The sequence below is a fragment of the Clarias gariepinus genome, chromosome 16, assembly GCF_024256425.1.
Source record: "Clarias gariepinus isolate MV-2021 ecotype Netherlands chromosome 16, CGAR_prim_01v2, whole genome shotgun sequence".
NCBI lineage: Eukaryota > Metazoa > Chordata > Actinopteri > Siluriformes > Clariidae > Clarias > Clarias gariepinus.
Window position 1 is genome coordinate 8,420,002 of NC_071115.1, and position 21,184 is coordinate 8,441,185.

The 21,184-nt window shown below is 36.8% G+C and overlaps 2 protein-coding genes across 2 annotated transcripts; both read left to right on the top strand.

The window, feature by feature from the left end:
• The first annotated feature begins 5,716 nt into the window (after positions 1–5,716).
• On the top strand, positions 5,717–14,119 carry gdpd3a (glycerophosphodiester phosphodiesterase domain containing 3a). The gene is made up of 11 exons (XM_053514873.1): positions 5,717–5,992; positions 6,071–6,257; positions 8,990–9,032; positions 9,180–9,315; positions 11,598–11,643; positions 11,727–11,845; positions 11,979–12,068; positions 12,566–12,699; positions 12,822–12,881; positions 12,958–13,009; positions 13,140–14,119. The coding sequence occupies exons 2-11, from the start codon at positions 6,119–6,121 to the stop codon at positions 13,266–13,268; spliced, it is 948 nt and encodes a 315-aa protein (XP_053370848.1). The 5' UTR covers positions 5,717–5,992; positions 6,071–6,118; the 3' UTR covers positions 13,269–14,119.
• A 1,385-nt stretch (positions 14,120–15,504) lies between these two features.
• Positions 15,505–20,272, top strand: ypel3 (yippee-like 3). The gene is made up of 5 exons (XM_053514020.1): positions 15,505–15,815; positions 17,426–17,544; positions 17,626–17,669; positions 17,765–17,873; positions 19,393–20,272. Exons 2-5 carry the CDS (start codon positions 17,428–17,430, stop codon positions 19,480–19,482), a joined length of 360 nt encoding a protein of 119 aa, XP_053369995.1. The 5' UTR covers positions 15,505–15,815; positions 17,426–17,427; the 3' UTR covers positions 19,483–20,272.
• Positions 20,273–21,184: the final 912 nt, after the last annotated feature.

The following is a 21,184-nucleotide window of genomic DNA, read 5'->3' on the forward strand; positions in this document are numbered from 1 at the left end:
GTATTAAACAATTCAACCTATGTTTTTCAGCCAGAATTTCTGGTGTTCTAATGAAACAGGGTAGTTTAGATACACTAATCAGCCGTAACATTATGGGATATATTAGCCAGCAAGTAAACATTTTTTTTCCCTTAAGTTGATTTAATAGAAATAGAAATAGAATTTGCAAGCATACGTATTTTAGTGACTTTGACAAGAGTCAATTGTGGTGGACAAATTGGTCAGAGCAGCTTCTAAACCCTACATCTGGAGAGAAGTTTCCGGTCTGTAGTGGTCAGGACCTACCAAAAGAGGTCCAAGGAAGGAAAACCAGTGAACCCTGGTGGTCATGGGGTGGCCAAGGCTCAGCGATGCACATGTGGAGCGTGTAGTTACTGTATAGAAAAGTTACTGTAGCTCAAGCTGCTGATAAAGTTAACACTTATTCCGATAGAAAGGCATCAGAACACAACGCATCACAGTTTGTTGCGTAAGGTACTGCGTAGCCGCATACCGGTCAGAGTGCCCATGCTGACCCGTGCCCACCTCCAAATGCACATACAGTGAGCATCAGAACTGGAAAGAGGTAGACTGGTCTGATCATTTTTTTATTTGACATCATGTGGATGGTCTGGGGATGTTCTGCGAAAGAGATGGCACCAGGATGCACTGCAGAGGCAATGTGATTCTTTGGGCAATGAACCCCTGAGTCCTGTCATTCATGTGGATGTTACTTTAACACCTACGTAAACATTGTTACAAACCAAATTCACCCCCTTTATAAAAACAGTATTCCCTGATGACAGTTGCCTCTTTCAGCAGGATAATGCACCATGACACTGCCAAAAAAGGTTTAAGATGACAAAGAGTTTGAGGTGTTGAGTTGGTCTCCAAATTCTCCAGATCTCAATCCAGTCAAGCATCTGTGGTGGCCTGGGCAGGTCTCTGAAAACTTTTTAGGATTAAAATTTGTTTTATGTCCAGGTACTGTATCTCAACAAGGATTTATATATATATATATATATATATATATATATATATATATATAAAATAAATATATGTAGAAGGTTATGATAGACATGCTGTATCTGCATTTACGGCATTTGGCAGACGCTCTTATCCAGAGCGACTTACGTTTTATCTCGTTATACATCTGAGCAGTTCATGCATTTGCTCAATGACCCAAAAGTGGCAACTGAGGTGTGGTAGTAGGCTTTGAACCTGGAAGCTCATAATCAGTAGGCCAATGATTTAACTACTGAGCCACCCCCGACCCTGTCATCATCACCATGATGGATTTTAGAGTAGAAGTAATAAAAATCATGATAATGGTGTACATAACACAGAAGTGGTTTTAAAAACACTTATCTTTTCTGTTTTTCTAAAAGTAGCTTCATCTTAGCGGTTTCTGAAACTGCACACCACACATGAAAAGGTAGAAGATTAAATTTTAACTCATGTAACTATCCTAACACATAACTAGACATGTTTAGGCAGGCTGACAGTTTTGTCAAAGTGGCTCCTTAAACAGCATGGTATTCTTTGGCAGGTTGCCTAGGTAAAGTTAGAAAGGGAATAAAAACACAGCGTAGTGGTTAACACTGTGGCCTTGCACCTCTTTGGTTAAGGGTTTGATTCCAATCTCGCTTCTGTGTGCACAGAGTATGGATGTTCTCATGCTTGGTGGGTTTTCTCCAAGTACTCTGGTTTCCTCACACCACCTAAAGACATGTAGATTAGGTTAACTGGCATTCCCAAATTGCCTGTTGTGTGTGCCTTGCAATGGATTGCCACCTTGTCCAGGGTGTACTCCGCCTTGTGCCCTAAGTCTCCTGGGAAAGGTTCAATGCCCCACATAATCCTGTAATCCGTATAAAGCGGGATAGATGATGAATTAATTAACATAATTTTTGAAAAATATATTTAATGTTAGTCAAATCAAATATAATGTTCTATAGGCAGTAAAAAATGCTGGTTTCCAGAATTGAGCCACACATTGATGCCTATTGGCTTTTTCCAGGTCTCTATTCATATTTTCTGGCCACATTTTAAGTCACTTTCAGTTCTTGATTATTAAGGTAATAAGATACCTGAGATGATACCAAAAATAAAGGTTTAAAATAGATGTTTATTCCTGTGCTCAACAAAGAATTACAAGATTGCTTGGTGAGTTTGATCGACTGCACCAAGTTTTAGGCTTGGAGATTTGTCTTGTTTTTACTCATGTGCTTGGCATGCCCCAACAGCTGCTGATACCTGTCCTGGGGAACAGATTCACAAAGTCAAACAAATCTTAAAGACTATGCTTAGATTGAGCCCTGATAAATAATTATTCATCCATTAATGATATAATGAACCTCGTCAATTATTATGAAAGTGCTTTAAACATTTCTAATCAGTGGTGATTTAGCAGTGCTTTGAGTTGATAAAGTAGTCTGGTCATTACTGTATGTTCTCTTTTACCGCTCATGCCCTCCAGTTCTTTTTGAGTAGTTTATCAAGCTTTTCAGCTTTCAAAGCATCAATGCATGTTTTGGCGAAGCAGTTTGTACAAGGGTTTTACAATGTGTTTTTTAGGGTGTTTTTTCTTTCTTTTTTTCCAAAACTCAACCCAGTTCATGCTACCAAATTACAGTTTGGCACAGCAGCTCATTTTGCCTTCAAAAGAAACTTCGGCAATCAGAATACTAAAGATTGTTATGGTTATATTGCCATGTATATCACAAAGACAGAGAAAGCATGTTTACCATTACAATTTTTATTGTTGGTTTTGTTGCAAATATTAATACATGAGTAAATATTCCTCTATTGCACTGAATGTTGTGTATGTTAAAGAAATAATTCACTAATTCAGCCAAAGCCTTAATCGTTCTTTCATTGATTCATTCATTGATTCATTCATTCATATTAATTGCATATAGTGCTAGAAATACAAAGAAAGCAACCAAATAAAATACATAATAAAAAAAAATAGTTGTGTGCAAAAGTTTTGAGCCACCACTTAGTTCTTCATATTTTGATTCCAAAGAGCTAAGACTCTCTAACTTTTTATAACATGGTCTTGAGGAATAATTCTTCAGGTTTTTTAAAGGACTTTTTTGGCTCTAATTTTCAGTCCAGTATCTGTACCTGCGCAGATTTAGAGGAATGTTTTTCTTCCACACAGTGACCTATGAATCATTTAAGCATACAAAAGCATGTAACCTAAGGCATGAATAAGTTAGATGAGTATACTGGTGATGCTGAATGCTGAGTGGTTGGAACACATGGGAAGGGAAATTTGGTTGCTGTTAAGGTTGTTACATAATAGACCGATTTTTTTATCTCCTTGCAGGCCTTTGCAATTTTTTCCCATTTATTCAATTTAATATGAAGAAATTAAGGCTGGCTCAAGACTTTTGCACAGGACTGTATATAATAAAATGATATGCCCTATCTATTGTATATATAAGTATACACTCCTGAATGTGTATAGTCAAGTCAGTCAAACCAGCCCTATGAACTGTGCCAATGATTTTCATCTATTTCTATTTCACCATAAAATTAGACTTGCAACATTTTGTGTCATCACACAAACAATCAAGATCATTATAAATCATCTTTCCTCTGTCTGCCCATTTATCTTTGGTGTGCAGGGACAAGGGTTCGATTCCTGCCTCAGTTCTTTGTGCAAAAAGTTTGCATGTTTTTCTTATGGTTGGTGGGTTCCTCTAGGTACTCCGGTTTCCTCCAACAATCCAAAGAAAAGGTGAAAGCTGATTGGCATTTCTAAAAACCTCTTTGTATGCGAGTGAGTGGGTGTTGTGCCCTGTAATAGATTGGCACCCTGTTCAGGGTGTACACCTCCTCATCCCCTGTACCCCTCCTATATTCCTGGAAGAGGCTCCAGGTTTCCCACAACTCTGTACAGGAAAGTGGTATAGAATATGAGTGAATGAGCGATAAGTAGTATCATGGGTGTATTCCAGCCTTCAGGGTTGAGGGTAGTGCCTCTGTTTTTTGTGTGTGGATGTTCTACAAATGCTTGGTTGGTTTCCTTCAGTGACTTGGGTTTCCTCTTACATTTCAAAGAATTGCAGTATGGTCTAATTGGGGTTTAAAAATTGCCCATTGTGTGTGTTGGATGTGTGATTGTGCCTTGTGATGGACTGCCACCCCATCCTTGGTGTACCCCACTCAGTGCCCCAAAGTTCCCAGAGACCCTAAACAGGATAAGCGAGTAATGGATGGATGGATGGATAGATGGGTAGTAAATGGTTAACCATAAGATGATTAATGTGTATTATTTATTAACAAATTATTTAAAATATATTTACAATTAATAAATTATACTTATGGCTAGTTTACGTTGTGAAATATTGTGTCCTTTTAAAATAATAACAAATCATTTTAATTGTTTTAGTATCATGAAATGAATTGACTAAAATGAATTATGTATTATGTATTAACTGTAATACATACATATGGTACATACATACAAATTTAGTAACAATAATGATAGTTGTATGTAACCTAGATCACAGTTGAAAATAAGTCAAACAAAGGTAAAGTTGTTGATGTGAAAATTTAAGCACATGACAAAAAGAGAACAGAAAACTACTTATTTTCCATGTTTCTCATTAATATTAACTTTTGTTAAATTGTCTGCTAAGTAATTCATTTTTTAAAATTTGCTTCACTGTTATAATTTTTTACATTAGTTAATATATTAGTCAAGCATTTTTAATGCTTAAATGCTAGTCAGCTAGGCAACAATAGAATAAACAAGCTATGTAGCAAAACATGTTAGTTAGCTAGCTAGCATTAACTTAGCTGCTGAGGTAATTCTGTGTAAATAAAGTTAGCTCTCTCTCTCTCTCTTTCTCTCTCCCCCTCCCTCTTTGTGTGTGTGTGTGTGTGTGTGTTTTCTGTATATGTTGCCTGTCAGCTTTTCTATACAAATCCACACAACAGAAAACATCTGCTGACAAAAAGATGTTTTACTTTAGAAATGTTGGCTTGCATACCTGTTGTGTGTGTGTGTTTGTGTGTGTTTGCCATTAGTGAGAAACAAATGTGCCCATAAAAATATTCTGGAAAAGTAGAACATTTTGATGGTCCTTGTTGTGGTCTGGTGTTTTTGTAAATTTTCTTCTTTTGTTTTATCCCCAAAAGGCTTTTTTTAATATTTGAAAAACTTTTTGAAACTTAGGTTTAAACCCCAGCACCACCAAGCTGCCACTGTTGGACCTCTGAGCAACACTTTATAAGTTTTCTTAACTCTCGATAAAAACAAAACAAAACCAAAAAAAACATCTAAGTCGCTCTGGATAAGAGCATCTGCCAAAGGCCAAAAATGTAAATGTAAAGTGTGTGTGTGTGTGTGTGTGTGTGCGTGCGTGCGCGCACAATACAGTTTACATTCTACCTATGCACAACCTTAGTTACATATCCGTTGGGAGACCTTTGGAACCAAATCAACGCCTCAGACAAGAACTCAGTCACACCCTCTATTACAACTTCACACATGCCAATCTGTATAAGACAAACATTTAGACACTAAACCTGAACAATGACAACATTGTTTCTATTGCAAACCTGCATGCATGTATATGTACACACACACACACACACACATACACACACACAATCACAGGAAAGGAGGGAAAACTGCTGGCTGTCACTAACTGACCACAGACAATGTTACCGTCACACCTCCACAGAAAGTGCATGACTGGAGAGGTGGGGAATTCTTGCAACACTTTTGCAAGGTTTCATGGTCTATGCAGAAGGAATGACTGCAGTTTTACCTTTCCTCTGCCTGCTTGGTCTGGTTTGACTAGTTCTAGGCTTAATCACAGTATCACTGCAGGAGGGTTGACAAGAGGGAGGGGAGATATATAGAGAAAAAAGAAGGTGTACAGAAAGCAAGCAAACAGGTCAGCAGTGAACGAGAGTGAGAAAAGTCTGTAGGAACTGTCTCTGAACTGTCTTTCTCTCTCCAGCGGACACGCTAAGGATAAATCAGAATCAGGTAATCTGGAAATACCTTCTTAATGTCAAACACAAACCAGCATTGGTTGGCGCTGACTGCTGAATTCTTTTCCTGCAGTGACTTGTCAAGTTCTGGATTCCTTGGGATTGACAGCCTGTAGAAATTATGTCCAGTTTCCTGTATTACCTGCTTCCAGCAGTAGGGGGATATGCCGTAGCATCCATCTACCTGCTGAAGAATCCGCACATCCTGCACAAAAAGAAGCAGACAGCCTTCCATTGCAGGCACATCTCACACCGAGGAGGTAAGGTGTCCATCTCACCTTGCCAGTGCACTGCTGTTTGCAAATCGCTAATCCTCGACCTTGACAACTAGAGCACTACATATTATACCTATTATAAGAAACAAAGAAACTTTGTGACCAAAGTTAATGTTTTACATTATATCCTGGACAGGGTCTGATACAGGCTTGTTTTCTGGAAGTACACATAACAATCCCAAACTGCAAAAATTTGACTAATTACTTACAATTTTATACTTTATTGGTAGTTCATTTTTGCTGCTAGTTTTTCTTTTTTCCGGAAAGTAGCAAAAATATCTGCTAAAAAAACAAGTTTACATTTCAAGTTTTTTGAACTATGTCCAGAAATAAGCGTAATAACCTTCCTGTAAGCAAAAAACAATAGTGGTTAAATCTGTTTAAAAGACCAATTAATAAAGCTGAAGATACCTACTAACAATATCTTTCACAGGGCTTAGAATTGAGTGATTGATTTCTCATGAATGAAGGCATTAATACAATATACATTTACAGAAGACTTCAAGCACAGTGCAGTCATGACACCATTAGCCATAATAAAACATTTGAATGGTGCAAAACCTAAAAAGAAAAGGCTGTACGTCTGTTAATGACGTTGCTGGCTGAGGCAGCTTGTCTACTACAGTCATGATCTGAGAAAATCAATGGATAGCATTTCGGCCTATAACTTGCGGAAGGGAAACAATTGAGGAATAAAAAAAATAAGGGAATATAAAAAAAAAATAAAGGTAGTACTGAAGACACACTCTCTCAAATGTGTTCTGTCATTCTGCACAATCCAAAGAACCATACTCCTTTTTCTGTTTCAAGTCCTTCCTAGTGTTTGTTTGTTCTGTGGAATCTCATGTGGGTTCATTTTCTCTGAAGTTTCACTTGGTTTCACTTTGTTCTCGACTCACTTTGGGTAAACTGACAAATTATGCTAGCGTGACGGAATGCAATGGATTTGCTCTGATCAGGGTTCAGTAAACAGACATGCAAAGACCATCTAGCGCTCTGATTCTTTATCTCAATCATGATGATCCCATGTGCTGCGCAGTCCAGTCTTGTGTTCAATTCAGTTTAATATGGTGTTATTTGTATGGTGCTTTTGACAGCAGACATTAAGAAATGATTGAGCAGCTCTTGTTAGGTTGGTCAGGGGGTGTAGATGCCAGATTGTAATCCATGGGAGTGCACTAGTTGAGATGAAAACCACACCTTTATGAAGTATGTACACTCTGTGATCTTATGAAAAACAGAATAGTGCGATTCTGTTTTTTATCAAGCTATGACTGACTTTATGATTAGCTGTGAGATTTTCTTATCAGGATAACAGACCACATGAAAGACATGATGTAGTGTAACAGGTGTACAGTTTTTTTAAATTACTTTAAATTACATTCTGATCATTTTGCAGTTCAATCATTTATTGTAGTGCATATGTTACTATCAACAAGATATTACCACCGCCATAGAACGGTAGCACCTCTGATTGGGTCTTTTCAGCTGAATCAATAATTTTTCTAAGCATATATGACCATACTCATATGATAGTGTTGTATCAGGCCACTTGTAGGCATACATTTAGATACTGATATCCATGTTATGGTTTATTCGTTTTTTAACCCATCACTTGTGGTTCTTTCCATAGCACCAAAGAAGTACGAGTAGCTTCATGTCATAACGTCTGCTGTGCTATGTAGAAACCACTACTAATCAGCTAATCAGTAATGCCTGGTTGATTTTCTTTTCCCATGAAGCAATGAGGATGTGTAAAGACAGGTTTAAACAGTAAGGCTAGTACAGACCTTCCAACTCAAAACCTCTGCATTTTATCGCTGCTAATTATCGCTCATAAAATATGCCAAGCTGTCTTCCTTTTTTAACCCTGATATGACCTGGCAGTTGCTTGAATTATGGGTGGAATACCTGGTGGACCAAAACAGCACTTATTCAGCTATTAAATCAAGCACCAAGTCGAACACTTAATAAAAAAAATAATGGTTATAATGATTAGATGGAGATTAAAACACACTGCTTTTTTAATCTTATTACACTTGTATAAGGGTGTACACTGGGATCTAGCAATCATCTGGTGATTGTGGAGAAAAATCTGCTTCATTTTCACCTTAACTACTGTCATTTTTCAAAATATAAAGACAGATCTGTCAGTAACAGTCATTAACAGTGAATAAATACAGTCATTATGTTCAGTCATTATAAAATTATTACAGCCATAATAAACTGCAAATTGTTTTTTTATACATCATGTAAAATAATATTCTAATAATAATAATAATTATTATTATTATTATAATTATTATTATAGTGCGGCACAATTGCTTAATGGTTAGCACTGTTGCCTCGCACCTCCAGGTTCCCGGGTTCGATTCCCACCTCGGGTCTGTGTGCATGGAGTTTGCATGTTCTCCCAAGGCTTGGTGGGTTTCCTCCAGGTACTCCGGTTTCCTCCCGCAGGCCAAATACATGCAGATTAGGCTAAAATAATAATAATAATCCACACGCAGCTTTGCTCATATGAAAGTATGTTGCAAATAGTCATACTGTATTAAATGATTTATTTTGGGTGAACTAAGCAATAATGAGGCTTCAGCTGCAGATTATTTTTAGCTTTTCATTTTTAATATTTACTACATTAATTCTTCAGTCTTTTCCACCTCTTGTTTGTTGCATGTCGTTCTGTATGTATCTCTGACACAGTGCTTTGTTTCTAGGTTCTGGGGAGAGAATTGAGAGCACCATGGAGGCTTTCACACAGTGAGTAATAACTGATCTCAGATCAGATACCTAGCTACTTCTTGTCGCGTGACCCTATGGTCTATTCTTCATTATAATCATGCTACATCGGTCACCTCTTTGTATTTTTCACTACTGATGTCTCACAAATTCCCTTCTTTCCATCAGTGCAGTGGAGGTGGGGACAGAGATGCTTGAGCTGGACTGTCACCTTACTCGAGATGGTCACGTGATTGTATCGCATGATGACAACCTCCTGCGGCAGACTGGGCAAGACGTCAACATCTCCGATCTAAACCTCGAGGTCAGAGTTCAGGAGTTCAAATTATAGTAACTGCTGTTATTATGTTTAGTGTTACTGTAACCCTTGACTAAGTGTGTTGTACTTTAAATGAGTAACACAGTGTTAAGGATGATGTGCTTACTTTGTTTGTTCATAAGGGGGGCAGAATATGATGAAGAAAAACTTGACCTTTTTTTTACGTTTTGTAGTGTTACATCAAAGTTTTTGTAATTCCTGAAATGGATTTAATTTGGATGCTCCTGTCTGGATGTGAGGAAAAAAGTCAAGTAATGGTGTGGGTCTGTAAAAAGTCCTGCTAAAGTATTCATACCCCTTGAACTTTTTCAGATTTTTATACGTTATAATCAAAATTTCGAATGTATTTTATTTGGATTTTATCTGATAGACCAACACAAAGGGACACATAATTGTGAAGTGAAATAGTTTTCAACTTTTTTTTTTTTTTTACAAATAATATGTTTTAGTTGAAACGTGACAAATTTTGGAAAAGTTCCAATGGTATAAATACTTTTGCAAGGCAATGTAGATTATTTTTATACACTCTGAAAAATAAGAACGCTTTCACACTAGGGATTCAGACGCAGATCCAAGTACCCTTCAACCAAAAGTCCAGTAGGTTTGTGTAATGTGAACACTCTGCATTGTGAACCACTATCTATATCTGAACACAGAAGTGGACTGCTGTTTAGAATCCATTACTAATGAAAAGAGGAGGAGGATTGGTAAATCGTACCCAGGCACAGTATAAAGCAATCATGCCTACTGTGAAAACACTCAATCTGACTACTTTAACATTTTGACAGCAAATGTGATAAATCCATTCTTGATTATTATTATTTTTTTTAAATGAAGCATGAAGTTTTGTAAACTGATAGAGAATATTTTGTGTGTGTTTTCTTTGCATCACAAGAGTGTTTAAAAGCACAAATGGCAAAATATTTGTCAAAACTCTTTGGGTTATATACAGTAAATGTGAATTTTGTGTGATTTTTTTTTTTTAATCTAATACTCCAGTTTTGCAGAAATAGGGATAGATCCTGCATTTGTTTATGGTCCTTTAAGTATGCAATTTAGTAATTATACAAAATAATATAGCGAATGTTTTTTTATTGTGATTTTGTAGTCAAACAGAAAGTAGTGGCAGGAAATTAAACACACAAAACTTTTTTACGAAGAATGTTAAAGATCAGGAGAAACGTCTACAGCATCATCAGCCTTCTTATCTAGTCGTTTTAGTTTCATGTTGGTACATGAGACATGATCATAGTACAGGTTTGCACCATATGATGTGCGTTTTTGCATATGTCTGTCAGTCATACCCCCAGGGTTTACAACATTACAGTAATAGCAGACAAAACCAGACAAACTATCGTCGCTTCATGTGATATTACTGATCATATGACTGAATAAGTGACGCGGTGACTTTTGCTAAAAAAAACAGGCAGCTACATGTCAAACGTGTCCAATGTAGAGTTTTAAAGTTTCTAAAATAAGGTTATATATCGTTTTTCAAATGAAACATTTTATTATAGACAACCTTGTGTCAAAGAATAATAATTTGCCAAAATGAGTAATTGTGGTCGAAAGTGCCACTTACAGTTGCCAAGTAACAGTTGTACTTGAAGGAGCTTAATGTGAATGTCATGCACCAACAACAAGATCAACAAAAATTGCTATTTGTTATACTACTATAATATTCCAAGGCAAAACAAATATATTATCTGTACTTTGCATCAATACATTCATTTTCCGTGCTACTTATCCTGTGTAGGTTTGTGCCAGTCTATCCCAGGGAGCACAAAGCTGTGTGCCAATCCATCACTGAGCACAAGCACACACACTCACGTAAATACTCATACACCATTGGCAATTTACCAACGCTGAACAACCTACAAGGCACATCTTATAATGATGGGAAGAAGCTGGAGTTACTGGAGGAACCCCACTAAACATCAGGAGAACATTTAAACACCGTTACACAAGTACACAAGTACACAGGAGCAAAGGCGTAATTTATGCAGGTGTAGGAGTGACAGCGTTTAACTTTTAAGTGTTAGTGCTGTATTCCAAAACATGTATTCATATCACAATAATAGTAAAAAAACACTAGTAATAATGTGAATACGCCTGAACAAAAGGACAGGCGATCTTTTGCTTTCTGTTTCTGTAAAGACCCATGCACACGTGGCGGGTTATGAGGAAAAAATATGGGTCAGACGTTTTTATATGAAAATATGATCAAACTTTTTATGATGGGTAATATCTTTTTTTATTTTCCCCAGGAGCTTCCACTGTATAAGGAAGAACTTGAAGTTACATTTTACGCAGGTGCGTTTTTGCCAGCACACACATGCACATTCACACACAAACAGCCGCAGTTTACTGTAAACCATTTCTAACACACACTGCAGGTCACTACGGCACTGGCTCAGACAGAAAGTTTGCCCTGTTGGAAGACGTCTTCAGCAAGTTTCCAAGGATCCCCGTGAACATTGAGGTGAAAGAGACCAACATGGAGCTGATCGAAAAGGTGAGAGGATTTCAGTTATCTTGGACGTTTTGCCCATGTTATCAAGTTTGCTGTGAGACTCTACATTTGTACTTTCTGTTTCCTATTTGCATGCCACACAACATCTCACTCTCCTTCTTTTGTGTTCTTTCAGGTGTCTGCTCTTGTGAAGAAGTACAAACGAGAGGACATTACTGTTTGGGCATCTGTGGAGTCTTCTATCATGAAAGAATGCCGTAAAGTGGTGTGTGTACATTCATGCTTCTGTCACACAGTGTCCAACGAATCACGACAAGGGGGAATCTCTACTTTAATGTCATAACACTTGGCAAAACATAACTGCGGAAACGCTTAAGTGAATGGCTGTGCATATGGGTTTTGGCAGGCAGCTGCTCTCCTCTCAGTACTGCTACCTACTTTCACCTAAAGCTGTGACCGTAATTAGTGTAATTAACGGTTATTGGAAAACCTGGGGTGACATTATTTATTGTATTTATTGTATCTGTCGGTTGGTCTGTCTGTCTGTATCTATTAAAAAATTTGCCTTTTGCAAAAGTACTGTAATTAAATCATCAAGCCTAGGTGGTGTATTTGATAAAATTGTTCAATACTTCCAGTCCAAACAAACTCATCACCAACTCATCACAGAGAGTCAATATTTAGAATTGACACATTGGTTAATAGATTTCTGACCTTTTTGTACCCCCTCTGTCTCATTCTCTCCTTTTCTATGTTGGCTAGAATTCTACTATGCCTTACATGTTCACGGAAATGCGTGGCCTACAGCTGCTTCTGCTGTACTACACAGGACTTCTGCCCTTCATTACCTTGGGAGAAAGCTTCCTGCAGTACTACCTTCCCCAAGTCATCAACAGGTTTGATTTCTCAAAATCATCTTTCTTCTTTTGTATGTCCAACCACGGCATGCATTACAGTATTTGAACAACCCAGTAGGCTTTAATCATTTATGAATGTTAAATCAATTTGAATTTTTTAGGACTTATATCCCAGAGCCTGGCATTCTCAGGAACAGTTTGGTCATCTCACTAATTCAAAAGTATGTAAAACTTTAACAGTCAAATTCATGTAAGATTTTTACTCCTGAATAATTGTTTGCTTCATTTGTGTTATAGGCTGACTTTGAGGAAAGGTTTGTTTCAGCATTTGAAAGACAGAGGAATTCAGGTAGAAATTTATCCAATTTTCATCCAACAAAGGAAATTTTTTAAAACAGCCTACATCTTAAACATGCCAGAGTTATGTTTCATCAATTTCTGCCTCTCTTTTTCACTTTATTTCTTTATGTGCTATTCAGATTCATCTGTTTGTTTGTAATGAAGAACAGGACATCGAGGCTGCTTTTGCAGCAGGAGCAACCGGAGTCATGACTGATTATCCTACACTCTTATCAAACTACCTTAGGAGGCACCCACAGGCCACATGAATAAAGTTGAACACGGAGTTAATGAATGAATAAATGAATAAATAAATAAATACTACATAGCAGTATAGATTGACAAAAATGCCTATAAAGTCTGGCTCTGTATGCAAAAGTGTATTTAAAAGTTAAATAACAGTGAATGCTCACATTAATTCAGTCTGACTTTGTGCCACTTGTGGATTGGCCGAAAGAAGAAAAAAAGAAAAATCTCAAATTTCATATAAGGAAACATGACAATGGATCTAGAATTTTGGGTGATTCCATGTAATGTTAGAACTACAATATTGATCTTAATGACTTAAGTTATATTATACATCAACTGACTTCCCCGTTTCTGAATTGTGCTGAAATTATAAACTTTTTGGTTTTGCTCCAGATTGCAGATTTCATCATCTTTGCGAGAACATGAGGTTCCAGGGAATACCAGTGGCCAAAGTAATATAACAAATCATGAGACTGAAGAACAGTTTGTAATTCCTAGATTTCACAATTTTCTCAGAAATTCATAGTTCAATTTAGTGCCACAGTCCAAAACAAGAAAGCACATTTCTAATAAACTCAGCATGATGTTGTGTAGAGAGCCAATTATGTCATACCTTTACAAGAATAAAACACAGGACTTTATTTCTTTTGATAATCTTTGCTAATAATATAATAGTATACATATATAATAACATATATAATATACTTATATTGTATAAACATATCACATCACATCAGAAGCATTTTAATCTGATGTATCTTATACTGATACATTCATTGACACTCAGCTGTTTAGTCCCGGTCCTGTGAGTTCTTGTCACATTGTGCATTTAAAAATCTTCTCACTTTCACTATTAAAAATTTGCATGATTTCTACTGTCTTTTTTCTCATGCATCTTTACTAAGCGTTTAAGTGATCTATATATTTATTTTTTATTTATTGTTTTATATATATATATATATATATATATATATATATATATATATATATATATATAGAGAGAGAGAGAGAGAGAGAGAGAGAGAGATAGCTCTTATATACTGTATTGTGTTTTGTGTCCGGGCGTGTGCATTTATGGACCAAGCACTATGACATCATAGTGTTTAAAGAGCCTTCTTGTACTTCCTAGGATTTTTTTTTTTTTTTTATCTGGGGATTTTTGAAAATCAGCACACGTTAGACTCTGCTGTCATTAGGATGCCTCATTGGCTGGGCCTTGGCCATGGCACCAGGCCTTCATAGGAGATTTTGCTGCATAGCTTATGCACACTTGCACATGTACATGTAAAACCTGGTAAACATTGGGATAGTTTGATATACTCCTAGGGGATTTATACACTCAGATTATGAGTGACTGTTATGCCACATTATGACACGTTTCCCCTTTAGATGCATGTGCCCACTGTTTTTCTGGTGCACCAGGGTTGGCAAATGGCACAGATGCTTTGCAACCATGTTTTTTTTATTCATTTATTAATTGCTTATAAAGTTATATATATTGATATAACCTCCCCAGCAAACTGATGCTGAACTTCATCAACAAAAAAAAGACATGAGAGCACCCTGGGACATAAAATTTACACCCCACCAAAGTCACCCTGTGTTAATGCGTAAGAGTGGAGGGGGCAACAACATTCCAGCATTGTCTGATTATCTTTACATAACAGCCACAGCCACATGCGTTTCCTTGTTTGCAAAACGCGTTTACTGCAAACTTTGAAACGAGGTCATGTTTTGACTTCAACACAGGGTTGCCAGATTTCAGAAAAAAAAAACTCAGACCAAGTCAAGAGAAGCAGGCTTTTGTTGTCATTTCAACCATATACAGTGAAACTAAACAAAGTGGACCTAGGTGCTACATACAACATAAATTAGCAACATAAATTAGCAACATAAATTAACAAAACTGCCTAAGACACCTAATTAGCTAACTAGCTAAGACAACAAATTAACGAAATCAACAACATAAAATCCAAACAAAAAAAAAACTTATCTGATCAAACAAAAGTAATCATATGACATTTTTTCGTCTTTTTTCTAAACAACATATCCATATAAATCGAACATAATCTAATTGTAAAACAGTCACTGTATCTTTTATATCGCTCACTCTGGCAACCCTGCTCCACAGCCCCGCAGACGCAACGCTGCATTTAATTGGCTAATCTGGTTCCCTGACTTTCCTTGTCAATTCTGATTGGTCAAGGGGGAAGTCCTTTGACGCCACATGATCTGGTGAAATTATTTAAGGCGGCGCGGTAAATAAACAACAACAGCAAATATTTTGGTTGCGCCGCTGCGCGTTAATCATAGAGCATTATTTTTTTGGCGGATTAAACGGTGTTTGTTATTTGATCAGTTTAGTATCGGTGTTTTAAGGCGGTTTGGGGCCGGACAGTGAGTAGTGGCGCACGTTTGTTTTTTTGTTGTTTTTTGGTTTGTTTTTGGGAAAAGCAGAGTGACATTCAGCTTTTCATAACAACATTCACCTCTGATGTCTATCAGTTGATTTTTTTTTTTTTTTTAATATATAAATTATAGGACGCCGTCGCGAATTAAATATCTAGGTGAGTCCTAGTTTAATGTTTAACATGCCCTAGTTGAAGCCTCGTGCACCTTCTGTTTATTTATTTCATTTTTTATTTTTGTTTATGATGTTTTTGTGATGCACGACTATTTATAGACATGCATGATAGTATGATATTTATATACCATATAATAAACGTTCAGCACGGAGATCTGATGTGTTTCTGTTGGTAGTAAGTTTACATTGCAGTCTGTTTGTTTGTTTTTAGCTGCAGTGTTCAGGCCTGTCGTGTTGCGCAGTTTTCCAGCGTTGTATATTTAATAAAAAATAATCTTACATACAGTAACAATAACACAATCTTCATTTTAAGCATGACAACATTGTAGCATAATGCTTAGCACGGATACATTGAAGCATTGAAGGCTACCAGGCCAAGTAGGTCAGACAGACTCCGTGTGTGTGTGTGTTATGCAGTATTATTAAACCCGGAAGTTCAGCTCGAATGATTTCTCACACTCCTGATTAAGAAATAAGAGCAACAACACAACAACCGAGGTTTCAGCCATAACATGTTTAACCTTTAGTGTCCTGTAGCCTGTACATTATTACACTGTAGGTTTGGTTACACAGTTTTTCTCACACATTTGATCCCCATTTCCTTAATTTTCTATTGTGTAAAGGTACTTTGCGTTAAAATGCTATAAGTAAAATTCAATTAAATCATCCAAGACAATATTATCACCATACTTCGGTGCCGAATTCACCTGTATTGTGATTGTCAGTATCATTAGCATTCATATCATGCCAGTAATATGTGACAATCAGGTGTCGAGTTGGCAACCCAACCTCTAAAGTTAAAACTGACAAAGAAATTATGGATACATCGCCAAGGTGGGGAGTATCCGTTGCCCGATGTGTCGAATACCAAAAACCCACAGGGGATACTGTGCTTCGTCAACAATTTGGAGCAGTCCACCTGTAGGATTATAAGAGGAATGGTTACCTTTTACCACTGCAAATACAAGCATATACATTTACATTTATGGCATTTAGCAGACCCTCATACAGAGTGATTTCCATTTTCTTATTTGACGTCTGAGCAGTTTTAATCAATTTTGGAGTCAGCATATGTGAATTGGTGCAAAAAAGAACCTCGATTTATAACTGAATCTAATGTCCCAAACATCTCATAATTGGGGAAAGCTAGTCATTGCAACCTTCAAAAATTAAATCCAAGTGCCATTATTTACATAGTGCTCCTTTTGGGCTTATTGAGGTTTATGTTTAAAACATTTTGATTTTATATATTCTTTTGTCAAAATACTAGCACTGGTAATGTTGGCAAATGGCTACAGTTCAGAATTTCTAAAGGTTTGTGTAACTGTAACAACAAATAGCATGAGAACTGATTTTCATGTCTAGTACATTTTGCCAATTAATGATAATTCAAGTGACGAGACATACAAGCTGAAAACTCAGTAAATCTAAAAAATATATATATTTTAGATTTATCACATTAATAAGACTGAACGGCACTGTATGTAAATGTTGCTCCACAGGACTGAATGGTTCTCTGGTTTATCTGAAAATATTGGTCTGTTGAGCCTTTTTTTTCTCTCTCTCTCTCTCTCCCTTTTTTTTCTAAAAAAGCCATGGTGAAGGAGACTAAAGCCAAAACTTTTCAAGCATACATTGACTCCTGTCACCGTCGTTACAGCTGTGTACACTGCCGAGCTCATTTAGCCAACCACGATGAGCTCATTTCCAAGGTAAGCTGGTGTAAGGTAAAGTGAAAATCTGATCAACGTAATCTAGAAATCCATCTAATTTATGAAACTTTTTTTTTCCAGTCTTTCCAAGGCAGCCAGGGTCGTGCCTATTTGTTCAATTCAGTGTGAGTATCTGTGTGACTGTTCATAGACTGTTCAAGTAGGAATCGAGTCGGTCATCTTGGTCGGTGTTTTATTCTGTGCCGCTTGATGATTGTAGGGTGAACGTGGGCTGCGGTCCGGCTGAGGAGAGGCTCCTGCTGACCGGACTTCATGCTGTGGCTGACATTTACTGTGAAAACTGTCACACCACTTTGGGCTGGAAATATGTAAGCACACCTTTTAAACACACTCTGAGACACTTGGTGTGTTTATATGTCATACCACAGAAAGCTGTTGAATGGTTGATCCAGAGCGGTTAGAAGGTGATCAGATTTTAAAGAGCAGCAGTTCTGAGGAAAATCACAGGTTTATATTAATGCATGTTGATTATGCCACAAAATATAACGGTATTATAAAATGTAACTGTCTTAATTAACAAAGAAAATCATTCTCACCGGCGCCAGGGTCTGTTTGTTTTTGTTTTATTAATTTTGACTTGGTGGTGGAAGGACAGTTTATTTCTGCAATGTTAATAATAACAGAAACTTGCTTGTCATTTTAGATGCTCAAATTTAAACTGTAAAACATGCACGATATTATTAATGAATCTAATACTTGTTCACAAATTGGTATAAAACTAATTAAACACTTCACATTTCTGTTACTGAAAAATTATTTGACATGTCAATCATTTTCTGCAAAGTCTCTTATTTCTTACATGTCTGATTTTTCGCAGTTACCAGAACATTCCTCTAAACATTACACTGCAAAATCTTTAATTTGATTTCGGCAAATGTAGTCATGTAGACTAAATGCAACGAACCTTTGAACAGTGAAAGATCCTGTCCTGTGCCTTTGGATAAAAATAGAGAGCGAACAAACAAGCACAGTTTACATGCAACTTACAAGAATTCAAACTCTTAGAGCTTTTCTTCATTAAAGCACCTTCTTAGCAGACTGTAACCAAGTCAGTTGTGCTCTCGACCAAATGACGTCAAAAAATGTACAGAATGATGGATGTTATATTTGTTAAATGCGTGTTATATTTATGACAGGCGTTCAAGTCAACCCAGGATTTTTGATTGTGCAGAATAATAGCATGTTTATAAGAGTACAAACTCCTTTTCTTTCTCAGTATAATCCTATGCTACACAAATGCACTTATCCCAGCGTTTCACTAGTGCTTGGATACCATTAAGACAAAGTTTTTTATCAAACTGCCTGCTTTACATCATTTTCACTCCTGAAATGCTGGCCTCCCAGGAACTCTTTTAATAGCCCTTTGCTTTAATTAACGACCAGCTTGGATGTTCTCTTTTTGCAGGCAATTTACAACCTCATACTGCCCACTGCACCAGTTGCACATCACAGGAACTTGCCAGGGAGTTATTGCCACATCTCTTGCAACCAAGCCATTTTCCATGTGTTTGGACGACTAAATGAGTTCGTAAGGGGATTATACAGAGAAATAAAAATGTATTGTTATTCAGCACAGTCAAAAGTGATTTAGGAAATCATCCTAGGCTAATATGTGGATCAATTCTGATCATGTGATTAAAAAATAAAAAATAAAAAAAAAGCATTAAAGAAATAATCATCACATGAAAGGCTTCACATTAATTGGGACAACTTAGGAAATATTGCACGGTACAGCAACACACTTTTAGTCCAAAACTGCTCTCTGTGCTTTAATCATGTGAAGAGCTTTATTGTCTCAACCTTAATTATTTCCTTCTCTCTTTACAGGAGCAGGCGTTTGAGCTGAGTCAGAAATATAAGGAGGGAAAGTACATCATTGAACTTTCTCACATGATTAAGGACAATGGCTGGGACTGATGTTCTCGGTGCCTACCATCAGCATGATACTTTTTTTATACACTTTTTTTGCATTACTATTAAGCACTTTTTTCATCCCTGATAACCCAGTTCATCAGTTTTACATTTAAAATGTGGTTGTAAATCAGTACAATCATGTAAACTTTACGCTCCAATGTGTTTGAGAGATGTGGAAAAACTTAGGAGCTAAACTTTAAATTCTTAAATTTGAATTAATTCACAAACCTGGACAAAAGTGACCTGTTCTTAAAGGTCTTGTGACTTTAATTTCCATTTTTAGGTTCTAGTTTAAAAGCACGAGGTAGCAGATATGATTGTTTTGGAGAAATGTTTTACTCTGCATTATTTTGTGGTATCTGCCATTGAAGGTATGATTTTTATTTCAGTGTGAAATGCATTGAGAGACTAAAGGCGATGTGCAATAAGTTTGTGTGCGTGTTTGTAAGCGCGCATGTGTTTTTCTTAATGTTTTGTCATGTTTTGTTTTTTCTTTTAAATGTTTCAAGGTATAAAAGAATCCTGTTAATGGGTTGTAGCATGTAGGCCAAATGGTGTATATTGTTTCTTGAGACACATCAGTTACAGTTTAATTTAGAACGTGATTGTGACTCTTTGCTTGGCGAAATGTGGATTCGATCATGTTAGAATCTGAAAAAGTCTGTAGCAGCTGTCTGTAAATGCTAAATTGTTTAGGTTTATTTTATCAGTTGGTGTTATTAAATTGTCATGAATGAATGTTGTTAGTATATGTAAATACAGAATATATAAATAAAATAAGAATTGTTACTTGTGTTAAACATTGTTTTATGTTTTAAAAATAATAAGCACATGTACAATTTTGGTTGCAGTGGTGCATCACATAACACTGTGTGTTTTTTGCAGCATCTCAAGTTTCTTGGTTTCATGTAGACTGGCTTGGATGATTGTGTGTGCATAATGCACTAAGATGGACTGGCATCTCATTCATGCTGCATTCCTGCATTATACCTGGTGTTCCCATGATTGGTTTTGGATTCATAATGACTCTGACCGGTATAATGTGGTTTAATGAGGGTAAACGAGTGCATGCAGTTTGGCAATCATTTCTATCCAAAGTCAACTGTGCGTGAAGTTGAAATAACTACTAACATAAATATGTGGTTAAGTCCACTAATATCAAATGTGGTGCACACTCTCTCACTCATCATCTATACCACTTTACAATATACTGTACAGTTTCTTGGGGTGTCTGGCGCTTATCTCAGGAGACTTGGGGCATGGGCGGAGTACACCCTGGACATACACACACGTATGCTCATTCACACACCACGTCTAATTTGGAAAAGCCAATTAGCCTAATTTGCATGTCTTTGGACTGTTGGAGGAAACCCACTGGCGACTACAGGGAGATCATGCAAACTCCATGCACACAGACCTAAAGTGAAGGTCCAAGGTGACCGTGCTAACCACTACACCGGGTGCATGCACATACAGTTTTCAATTCTATAAGCAGTCTTTTGACAGCTGTGAATGAATCACATCCCTGGTTCAAATGAACAGTTCTTTAAAATTATGTGTGTGGAAGTCTGTGCATAAAGAGAAACTTTAACATGCTTTCTGTCTGCCAGCATGCTGTTTGTGATTAATATTAATATTTTTTTCGGCAAAATTATGTCACATGGCTGTTGTTTAAGAACATTTATTTTTTTATTACCTAAAGGCC